This window comes from Pimephales promelas, chromosome 3 (assembly GCF_988280905.1).
Source record: "Pimephales promelas chromosome 3, fPimPro1.hap1.1, whole genome shotgun sequence".
NCBI lineage: Eukaryota > Metazoa > Chordata > Actinopteri > Cypriniformes > Leuciscidae > Pimephales > Pimephales promelas.
In genome coordinates this window covers 40561118-40573528 of record NC_142771.1, presented here as the reverse complement: position 1 = coordinate 40573528, position 12411 = coordinate 40561118, and the positions used below count along the sequence as shown (strand labels likewise).

General features: G+C 37.9%; 1 protein-coding gene across 1 annotated transcript; it reads left to right on the top strand.

Moving 5' to 3' along the window:
* Nucleotides 1-7810: 7810 nt before the first annotated feature.
* Nucleotides 7811-12411, top strand: LOC120476215 (galectin-3-binding protein A). Its single transcript, XM_089128904.1, has 5 exons — nt 7811-7943; nt 8212-8418; nt 8504-8635; nt 8722-8983; nt 11165-12411. Exons 1-5 carry the CDS (start codon nt 7871-7873, stop codon nt 12222-12224), a joined length of 1734 nt encoding a protein of 577 aa, XP_088985030.1. The 5' UTR covers nt 7811-7870; the 3' UTR covers nt 12225-12411.

Sequence of the window (12411 nt, the reverse complement as noted above, 5' to 3'; positions counted from 1 at the left end):
ACATTTCAACTGCTCAGAAAGATTAAAGATTCTGTGACTATCCAGATATAACGATCGCCTAATCAATGTTATTTCTTTAAACTCATTTGTGTCATTCTCGCCCAACAGACAATGTGCAACAGTGCCAGCTGAAAATCATATAACGTGTCAGACCTCTTCATGTTCATAGTTTCAGCGTTCTGTGGATATTATCCTAAATAATAAAAACTTTCCCTGAAAACAAATAGTTACTCAAAGCAGATAACAAACATGATAATCACCCCTGGAAGCAAGCAGGGCCAAAAGGTCATAAAAACCCCATATATGGCATCCCCTGTCATAAAACCCTATACATGGTCGTATCCTGTCGTAAAACAGCTGTCAAAACCATCAATCAACCATCTACCCTATATAGACTACTATCTTTATTTCCAACAAAAAAAAAGCAACAGTTATTCTTGTTAGGGGCCAAGCACCAAAGGTGCTGAGGCACCTATTGTATCTGTTGGTTTTCTTCTTACTATTATTCCATAAATGGAAGTCTATGGCATCCCTATGAACCGTAAGTAGGAAAATTATGAAATTTGGCACACTAATGAATAGTAATTGGACCAATTTTTGACCCTCTAGGCCCAACTCTATAGCGCCACCACCAGTTCAAAAATTCAACATTGAAATGGTTACAACTTTTGAACGCTTTGCTCTAGAGACATGAAACTTAGTACACCTGATTCCACTCATCATGCTGATCATAACCAATACTATACATTAAGACCCCGCCCATTACAGTAGTGGCCATTTTGAAATGGTCAGTTCTCAGTTTTTTTGCTACTCCTCCTTTAAATATTACTCCTCCAAGTATCTCGGCCAAACTTTGATCAATCGAAACGAAAATTGGTACACTTCATCGGAAGCATGTTCTGATGTGCCATGCCAAATTTTGGAACAGCGCCACCTACGGGTCCTGAGATATGCAAAATTGCTATTTTGGCCAATAACTTTTGAACAGTTTCTCAGAAAACCATAATTGTGGTATTTATGGATTCCTTGGATCATGCCGAATCAGTGGATATCGATTTTGCCATGATGGGATTTACCACGTGTCCGCCATTTTGAATTTTGTCATAATTTGCAATATCTTTTATACTATTTGAAATTTCTTCACTAAATTTGGTATGGATTGTCATTAGCATGGCCTGAAGGTACCTGAGAAGTTTGATTATAAAATTTTAAATAAATCATGTATCCAAACAAGGCAAAATGCCTTCTTTATCTTAGTAAAAACACAATTTACCTGTGGTGTAATGAGATGAATGCTAGGCTTCAGACCCAGAGGTAGTGGGTTCAAGTCCCATGTGGGGCAACTTTAAGTTTTGTTAAGATGTCATTTCAATTTCTTTATCATACTGTTAAGTATTGTACTAGTATTTTTTATTAAATATACCATGCGTTTCATTTAAGCCATTTAATCCCAATGTGTGGTGATGTGTGTGCGTGTGGGGTGTTGATTGTGCATGTGGGGTTGTGTTGGATGTGCATTTGGGGTGTGTGGTGTGCAAAAGGTGCTTGGCCCCGCAATCACTGCTTGCAGTTATATTTGCTGTTGATTTTTAATATTCTTCCAGTAATTAGTATTGTGGATATCTTCTCTTCCTCTCCCCATTTTGGAAGCCTCTGCCTTCTTTCTGTTGGCTGAGAAGAAGTCAAATGTTAATTTCTTTACCCTATTTAAGAAATGTTACATGTTGGATTGTATGAAAAGAGCATTACACTATGGAAAAAGCTGCTGCTGCACATTGAAATAGACACTGGATGATATTTATTTCATATTTCAAATGTTTGTAATGTCATGTAGACACCCATTAACCTTTTATGCTTAAAGATTGAACTGATTAAAATATGTTTTTATAGTTCATTTTTAGTTGCTGCCATGTCCTTTTTAAATTTTTTTGCCTGTGTGATACCATGAAAATTAGTATTTGTTTATTAACTTATTCTGTCAGTTTTCAACTAATAATATAATAATGATTAGGAAATATATTTACTTATAGACTCTGCATGCAGACGTCTTTTTTTTTTGGGGTGCTGTTGCCATGGTGAAAAAAAGTAATTTCTGTGCTCCATTGATCATGCTTATTCAAAGTCGTGGTACACGCGCTTAACTCAGTTGATTTAACTAACTCAATTCAGCTGTTGGAAATGTTTCAAATTCAAGTTTTAATTAAGAGTTGGTTGATCCAGACCCCTGGTTTAATGGAAAAAAACTATAATCTGATACATTTATAAAGATACTGCCCTTTATTAGATCTTTCAAACACATTTAACACAATTGAACAATATTATTGTAACAATTGGTACAAATTTGATATGTTACCCTTTCATGCATGATGATAACCTCAGTCAGGATTTTTTTATTTATTTTTTATTGCTCTTAAGCATGAAAAAAAGAGATTTTCAGATGTTTCTCTGAGTGGACTGCATGCGTTTATGGTTTAAAACTGAAGAGAAACTGCATAAAACATAATACAATAATAGCAGCACAGCAATATTGTGTGTATTTAACAAACCAATCAATAAATCAATATATAAAATCACGTGAAAACTATAAAATATATACAAGAAACTAAATGCAGAACATTGTAAAGGCATTTGACGACCGGTTTTATAAATCTGAAAACTTTTGTGCGTATGCAAATTCTGCCTTATGTGCGTACGCACACTTTAATGATGAAATCTACGCAAAGTTTTATGCATGAGGCCCCAGCCCTATCCCAGCTAAAGAGTCCAGCCCTATCCCAGCTGAGGCTGATGGAAAGTTGCCAGAGTAAAGCTATGTCCCCACTGAAGTTGATGGGAAGTTGACCGAGCCAAGCCCTATCCCAGCTAAAGAGTCCAGCCCTGTCCTAGCTGAGTAGGGGTGGGCGATATGGCAAAAATATCATACCACGATTTTTGTTAGCCCTGTTTCTGCTAAATATAGTGTCATTTCACCTATGCCTTTAATATGTTTATAAGCAGTTGAAAAAAGTACAAATGTCAGGACCCCAAAAACACCTTGGTCCTCAGAGGGTTAAAACACATTCCCCTGATCAAAATGGCATACTCGTGATTCAACGACTGAAGCCATGCGAAATTAAACCAGGGACAGAAAATGACCCCACTTATAAATGATTTACTTTAATGAAAGGTTCGATTTTTGTGAATTTTGTTTTAATGCAAGGTCAAACAAATAAACAATGCAGATTCTTCAATTGCTGGAAATATTGCAAACAGCAGAGACCAGAACACAATTCTCAGAGTTACAAAACATCTTGCTTGACCTTTAAATAATGGCAAACTATCACTAAACGCAACTAAAACGCTGTGTAATCACATTTAAAGGCCACCATAAGTTTCATTTCATGAAAAATACTCAATTTGGTAAATTTCATTAGTGCATCATTTGCATTCAAACAAGAACTGTCTGTCAGCACGTCTTGGGCTAAGGTTCGTGTTAGAAAAATGGCTAACACTTGGTGGTCACAGATGGGGACAGATCTAACACAGATGATCTCCTTTACACATTCTGCTGACTATTATACAGGTAATGTTGCAACATGTCCATTTGCAAGATGTAAACAACACTGGTCCAGAAGCACTTCCTGTTTCAGTTTGTAACTGTTTTCTTTATTTCACATGTAAAGAACATTTTTTATATTTTTTATACATTCCATATGTTCTTTTGGTTGTATTTTGTCCCAGCTTTTATGTAGTGTTAAAAAAACCTAAACAGGAGGTGCTTCTGGGCCAGTTTTGTTTACATCTTGCAAAATGGTCTATAGTATTAGTTGACTGTCTGCTTAATTTCTGCTAAGTCTAACATTGAAAGAATGATACAGGGTGGAGATGATTAAGGGTGGATATTCCTGGATGATATGGGGTGGCAGTGGATAAGACACATGCCTTTGGTGTGAGAGACCCAGGTTCGAATTTACTGCGAGACACCAATGTGTCCCTGACACAGGAATACTTCTTTTGTAACATTCTGTTTTTTCGTCCTACTGTACAGTACTGATGTATGCGATTTCAGATGCTGCCCAAGTGTGCCACACAAGTCCTGAAAGGTGAAACCAAAGTGTTTTGATCGCCCCCAGGTGGCTGGATGCGACTGGATGCAGTATAGGTCATAAACACCAACCTCTTCAACTCCATCTCATGTGACTGAGCAAAATAGTCAATGAGGCACCAACAGACCTTTCCGGATTTTCAGGAGGAGATTGGAGCTTTAATTTTAATTTCTACATTTCCATAACTGTTTATTTCGCACTGACATAACAAGTTGTTGTACTTACTAAAACTGCTTACCTATTCTGCTGAGTGTTTGTGGGGCCGGTAAGAACAACTCATTGTGTCGGTGCGAAATAAATAGTTGCCGAACATAACAAGTCTTTTGTGACTGTAATATTTCTTTGTTCAGAACACAGACTGTAAAAAAAGATGGACAACAACCGCCACTCTCTTCCAGTGTAGAAAAGTCAAGTGCATGTTCCAATGTGACATAGTTCATCAGTTAGCTCTCCATAGTCACATTTCTTAACGAGGCCATGTAATTCCTTCATCAGGTTTTTGCATTGTGTTATTGAAAACATCTAAAAGTAGTCTGATTATATTGCTTTAAAAGTGTTTTGTAATGGATTTCTAATTGGGACTCCACGAAAGGTGAATCCCAAGGCTGCTGGTCTTGATAATATACCTGGGCGGGTGCTTAGAGACTGTGCTAACTCACTTACAGATGTTCTCACAGATATCTTTAATATCTCTCTGAGCAAAGCCATCATACCAGAATGCTTCAAAGCCACTATTATCATACCGCCACCAAAAAAATCACCAGTCACAACACTGAATGATTATCGGCCTATAGACCTTATTCAGAGCAGCGCCATGACAGGTATGAAAGTGAGGCTGTGAGGGATAGACGTACCGTGTTTCCAATGGCATCCGCTGTAAAAAGCTGAATAAAGCGGCTAGATTACTTTATCCACAGCTTACATTGTCGGGAGTTTTTTGTCAACTGACATTTTTTGGAAAGATATTTTTCCAGTGTTTTATAAGCAGAACAATCCGAAAACACAATAAATAACAGTACAGCCCATTGAAGAGATGCATGACTATCCCTCACAGCCTCGCTTTCATTCTCATTAAAAATCAAAGATGGCGCTGCCGTGAATAAGGCGTATAGCACTCACGTCTATTACGATGAAGTGCCTTGAAAGGCTGGTCAAGGCTCACATAACATCCAGCCACATTTGACCCTTTCCAATTTGCACACCGTCCCAAGCGCTCCACTGATGATGCCATAGTGACAGCACTTCATCTCAGTCTGGCTCATCTGGAGAACAAAAACAGCTGTGTGCGGATGCTGTTTATTGACTTTAGCTCTGCCTTCAATACAGTTATCCAACAACACTTGGTGAACAAACTCATTAGTACCCCACTTTGCAACTGGCTACTACACTTTCTCACCAACAGACCAAAAACAGTAAGAGTTGGCAACAACTCTTCGCAGACCACCATCATGAACACTGGGGTCCCTCAAGGATGTGTGTTGAGTCCACTGCTGTTTACACTTGTACCAGATACAACTCAAACCACATCATCAAGTTTGCAGATGACACAACAGTGGTGGGTCTCATCGGCAACGACGACGACTCAGCATACAGAGATGAGGTATACCAACTCATCAATTTGTGTGACACTAACAATTTTTCGACAAAGGAAATAAGAGTGGAGTTAAGGAAAAATGATAGGCCACACACACCCCTCACCGTCAATGGCAGCGCTGTAGATTCAGTGAAAAGCATCAAGTTCCTGAGGGTGGATATCACTGATGACCTGTCATGGTCTAACACCATCTTCGTTGTTAAGAAAGCTCTACAACGACTCCACTTCTTACGCAGGATGAGAAGAGAAGAGCCAACCCAACTGCCCTCATTGGCACTCAATACTTTTTACAGGGGTGCCATTGAGAGTATCCTCCCCAACAGGTTATCAGTTTGGTGTGGTAGCTGCTGTTGCTGACCGGAAAGCTCTACAGAGGGTGGTGAGGTCAACTGAGAAGATCACCAGATCAGCCCAACATCCATCGAGGACATATACCCATCCCGCCATCAACATCATTAAAGACCCCACACATAAACTGTTCACCCTCCTACCGTCTGTCTAGCGCTACAGCAGTATGTGTTGCAGGACTACCAGACTCAGCAATAGTTTTTTTTCTACAAGCCATCAGACTGCTCAACTCACTCATGAAAACTGGATTATAACACCCCTCCCTCCACTCATAATCCATACACACTAAGTCCTGTGAACTGTGGAAAAGGCATAGTCAAATGCCTGCAAAATACTCATATGCACAGGGCTTGGAGCCAGAGGGGCGTAAGTGGCTTTTAACAAACTTTACAGGAGAGACAAAACAAAATTTTGACTTGTATTATTAACCTTAAACCACAAACATTGCAACCACAGGCATACTTACATGAATGAGTATTTAAGTAAAAAATATATGGCATATTAACACAATGAACATGTTCTAAAACATTTTCAAATAAAAAAAATATGTAAATACCATTGGATAGAGCTCATCGAGACCTTTATTTTGATTTTAAAAAAAAACTCATATTCGCTCAAAATACCACTTAAGCCCCTCTGGCTCCAAGCCTCATATCCCTTTGCACAAAAATGTAAAAAGTATACAATATTTATGTATCTTCATGCTGCTACTTGCACTTTGTCATATTGCACGACAGTGAAAGTAACCCGACTATATTTTGAAACTCTGTGATAGTCTGGAAACTGTATGCTTACGGTAGGCCATATGCAGTGTGGATCTGCCTATGTGTTATATCTATCTGAACTTGTTTAGCCGTATGTTTAGTAGGTGTTCAATTTTGTTTTAATATTGCACATTGGAGTATGGGAGAAGCACAATTTCAGTCGGCTGAGTATTGCATGGTTTGATTGACAATAAAGTTGACTTGAACTCGGACTTAACTACAACTTTTGTCATGTAATCTGGAATGAGAAACACACTACTATTTGGAAGTTATCTACACAGCAATGGTACTTTTTTGGCCACCTTGAACTCTGTCATCGTCCTCAGAGTACCCTAAGTTTACTTGCTGATCAAGTTTCAAATCACAATCAAGCACAACCGCCTTTTGCTAGAGCTACAGTGAACAGGCTTTCTAACAGAATTAGCTTGGCAACAAAGAGCTGGGGGTGTCCCTGAGCATAAGTGATGACGGCTGTGACTGGGACAAACGAATTAAAATAACTTAATTCTAACTTCCTTTCTGTATTGTGTGAATTTAGTTGGACTGGTCTCACTCGCACTGCATGGCCAGACTATGCTGACCAACCCGATCTCACGACCAAGTCGTACGAATTCGACGAATGATTAAAAAGTGGCTAATTCGTAACAATTCATACGACCTCACTCGTACGAATTAATAAAATTTTGCTAAATCGGACAGATTTTACGAATTGGCCAATTTGTATGAATTCGTACGAATGACCTACCCCTTACCCCACCCCTAAACCTAACCATCACGTGGGTTTAGACAAATCGTAAACTTTTTAATCATGCGTCGAATTCGCACGAATTGGTCGTGAGATAGTGCTGTGCTGACAGACATTTCTTGTTTAAATTCACGTTTTGCAGTAATGAAACTTAAATGTGTTCTTTTCATGAAATGAAACTTATGGTAGCCCTCGAAAGTGATTACACAGCGTCTGATCCAAGTTTCATAATATTTGACCTGATTTGGGGCTTATTTAAGGAAAGGCAAGACGTTTTGTTTCCCATTCAGATGAGAATTGTGTTCCTGTCTCTGCTGTTTGCAATATTTTCAGCATGAGAAGAGTCATGTATCTTCTGTTGCCTCTGCTGTTTCTTCATGTTTCAGCTCAACGTCGGACGCCGTTTGGTTAGTAAACCTTTCTTTCATAGTTATATATTGTTTGCATATTTGTATAGATTTTCATGAGTTAAAAAAAACATATTGCAATGTATTTTTTACGTTAAATGTAATCTACAGCATTTATTGGTCTATTGGAATTTTACAACCAAATATGTCTGTCCTGTTACAACAAATGCACAGTTAACTGAGGTTGAACAACAAATTTGATTGACTTTCTGAGCAGTTTTTTTTTGTAAAATATATTAACCTTTTAATCTTTTGGTGCTGGGTGAAGGTTACAGACCAAAGCAGACAACACAGGAGGGAAGAGTGAGATTGGTGGGGAAGCTTCCTTCTTCTGGTCGTGTGGAGATCTATCATGATGGACAGTGGGGAACAGTTTGTGATGACGGATGGGACGTGGCCGAAGCACAAGTGGTGTGTCGGCAGATGGGTTTCCCTGGGGCAATCTCAGTTTCGTCTGGAGGGCAATATGGGGAAGGTATGTGATCCTCAGTCCAATTTATTGTTAGCCCATAACAATAATTGTCTAATTTTTTAAACCACAATTCTATTGATTTTTCCAGGCTCTGGTCCAGTCTGGCTGGATGACATGAACTGTAAAGGTTCAGAAAGCTCATTGTCTGAATGCAGCTTCAAAGGCTGGGGTGTTAGTGACTGCACACATAAAGAAGATGCGGGAGTGATCTGTGAGGCTGGTAATAATTTCAACTACTAGATATATTTGTAGTTGTCCACTTGTATTTCTGTTGTTTCAATCAAATTTTATTATGTTTTCTTGCAGGTAAAAACATAACCAGCAATCGTCAGTTCTCTGTGGATAACAGTCTGGGTTTGTCTGATGATCTTGGTCTTCTGTTTAAAAGTGGAGATGGTTGTGATTTCATCATTAATGTACAAGACGTCAGTGAAGAGGCAGAGTTGCAGTTTTGTGTGCACCGTTTTATCCTCATGATTTATCCAGAACTAAACATAACAAATGAGTCCAGGAACCTCACACTGGATGTCAGCCAGACGTGCCACCCTCATGTCTCTGCTTTTCTCAGGTACATTTTCTTAAGATCACTTCAATTCCTTGCTCAATCAAAGTGTCTCGATTCATCGAGAATATTGAGCACAGCAAAATCCCCAATGTTAAATTAACACTACTCAGTGTTTATATGAGTTTATGATATAATAAGTAACACTGAAGCAGTGTGGAAGTTGGTGGAAATTTTGTTATAAGAACGTTCTCTAAATATTCAGTGTTGGTTCTGGGAACGTGAAAAATGTCCAGTTTTCTTGACATCAGAGGAACGTGTTTTAAAAGGTATAATGTTCCTAAAACGGTCTTTAAACGTAATTTTCAATTAAAAATTCAACATGATAGTGATGTTGATTTCTAACATTCCAAGAACAATATTCCAAGAAATATCCAGTTTCTTGAATGTTACTACACAGGAAAAACTCAAGAGTGTTAAAGACTCAAGAGTGTTAATGTGTTAAAATTTGAGTGTTAAATAAACACTGAAGAGTGTTAAAGTTAATGTGCTATTTAAGTTATTGATTGAGTGATGATTGAGCATTAGTGAAGACACCTGATGATAACAAGCAGAATCACTGAAGAAGAAAACTCAAATTTTAGTCACCATTATGGAGATCAGTGTTCGGTTTAGTTGGGCAGTTGACCTTTACATGTTTAACTTTAGATTTTATTTGGCTGCCATACATGAGTTATGACAGATGAACAAAGAAAAAAGGTGATCTGATGGTGTTGGTTATGTTATAACATAATCATTTATTCACAATCATACAATATGAATCTCTGAAATCAAGTAGTCCTAATCTAATATATATTAGGTATACCTAATATATTGTTCATAATCAAAGTGATTTAACCGTATAAGTTCCAGGTTCAATATAATCTAAATGATTTCTTAAAAGTGGTTCTGATTAAAAAAAATATTTCTTTCAGGCACACATAGACATATAGATTCAGTGTATGAATCTCCACAATGGTGACAGAAATATTTGATTAGGAAAATGAGATTCGTAAGACAATTTAGATCATAATTTATTCATACCACAATGTATGATTGGAGCTATGAATGAGTTTTGATTGGTGGCACCCAGAATACACTACAACATGCTTTATTATTGTCATCATTTTTGAGAATCACAGGTTAATTATTGATATCTGTGTATCCCAAAAAAAATCAATTTTCAGTGACTTTTGATCAGAACAACTTTAAAGAAATGATAAAAACTGGGTTTTATACTGTTAAATCCCTTTGATTCTGTAATGACCATTACACATTCAAAACAAAGATTAATACTACTTAAATTTAGTGATTCAGGTCATATGATTGTGAAATAATGATTACGTTATAACAAAACCAACACCATCAGATCACTTTTCCTCTTTGTTCATCTGGCTGTCATAACTCATGTACAGCAGCCAAACAAACTCTAAAGATAAACTTGAAAAGGTCAACTGCCCAACTCAAACAAACACTGATCTCCATAATGGTGACTAAAAGTTGAGTTTTCTCCTTCAGTGATTCTGCTTGTTTTCATCAAGTGTCTTCAATAATGCTCAGTCACTCAATCAATAACATTAACTTTAACACTCTTCAGTGTTTATTTAACACTCAAATTTTAACACTTTAACACTCTTGAGTCTTTAACACTCTTGAGTTTTTGCTGTGAAGTAACATTCAGGAAACTGGACATTTTTATGTTCTTGGAATGTTAGAAATCAACATTACTATCATATCGAATTTTTAATCGAAAATCACGTTTAATGAACGTTTGAGGAACATTATGCCTTTTAAAACAGGTCAAAATATGATTGTTAAAACCAACACCATTCGAGCACCTTTTCTCTTTGTTCATCTAGTTGTTATAACTCAGTTACAGCAGCCAAACAAAATCTAAAGTTAAACATGTAAGGTTCAAGAGCCCAACTAAATAAAACACTGATCACCATAATGGTGACTTTGCGATTTTCCTCCTTCAGTGATTCTGCTTGTTATCATCAGGTTTCTTCAATAATGCTCAAAATCATCACTAAATTAATCACTTAACTATCTCATTAACCTTAACACTGCTTCAGTGTTACTCTTAACTCTGAGTGTGGACTGAGCAGTGTTTATTTAACACTGGGGATTTTGCTGTTTGCATATCATAAATCTACTGAATATATTATGGATGAAAGATGCTTACAGTGTCTGAACTGTTTTTCTCAGGTATTTGTACACACGTCAGATTGATGTTTCCATCACATCGGCTCAATGTCTCCATCAGCTGTCATTTATCTTCGGAGTGAAGACTCTCATGGAGGATGTTGGCAGGGTCTTCACTTCACTCCTTCCAGAAGACAACACCTTCCGGACACAGGTATCAATGTACGAGTATGGCGTCCGCACAGGTGACCTTGTTCTGCAGGAGAATGTCCTTCAGTATCTTTCCTGGAACTGTGAGTTCCTCATAAACTCTCCGTTGTGGAGCACCATCTCCTTTCACATGATGGACGCTCTGCTGCAGCGCTCAGACCTGGTTGTGAAGGATGAAGCTTTACTTCTTGAAGCTCTGGAGAGATGGATCCAAGATAAAAGTGATGAGATTAGTTCAGAACAACAGGCCAGCCTCCTGAATCACATCCGCTTCCTCCTGATCCCAGTGGATAAACTGTATGAAATGCAGTTTTCCTCAAGTGTTCTCCATCAGAATCATGAGAAACTGTACCTAACTGGTCTGCTCAGAGGTTTTCAGTTCAATGCTCTGCCTTTCTCTACGATCAGGAATAAAATGGATAACATGAGTAATCATTATCTACCCAGAATCTACACTGCTAAAGAGTGGAGTGTATTTATCAATGACACAACCCCAAAAATCAATTACCAGCCCTACAACGAGTATGGATATGACAGGTATGGCAACCAGATCAGAAACCAAGTTCCTATCTTCTCCACTCGTGCACACCCTAGTGCTCTTTACAAAGATCAGACGGTCCAGTGGCAAGCCCAGGTTTTTCGTAATGCCCGGGACTGCTCTAACTATGGTGTGTCATGTACATCTTTTCCTGTCGCAAGGTTCCTCGCAAGTGGTAATCAGAACCGTTACGCCAACACCATTCGCTTCAACAACAGGTTGATTCTCACCTGTAAAAATCAAAACAACGTCTTTCATGTTCAAGAATTTAAAAACAGCATGGCAATGATTCCAACCAACAGCAGTATGGGCCTGCCTAACCCCTGTCCTGATAACTACAGTTTTAGATTTGCAGTGCGTCCAGAGTATATCTAGTATATAGAGTATATAGTGACCTACATGCATTTCAGTTCATTCGAATCTAGTTTAACTGAATCTATGAAATTCGATCAAGTCTCTTTTTATAATTCATGGGAATCATTCTACAAATGTTTGTTAATTTTACTCTTGACTTATTTTAGCAATAAAAATGAACTTCCAAAATAAAAATATTTAACGAACA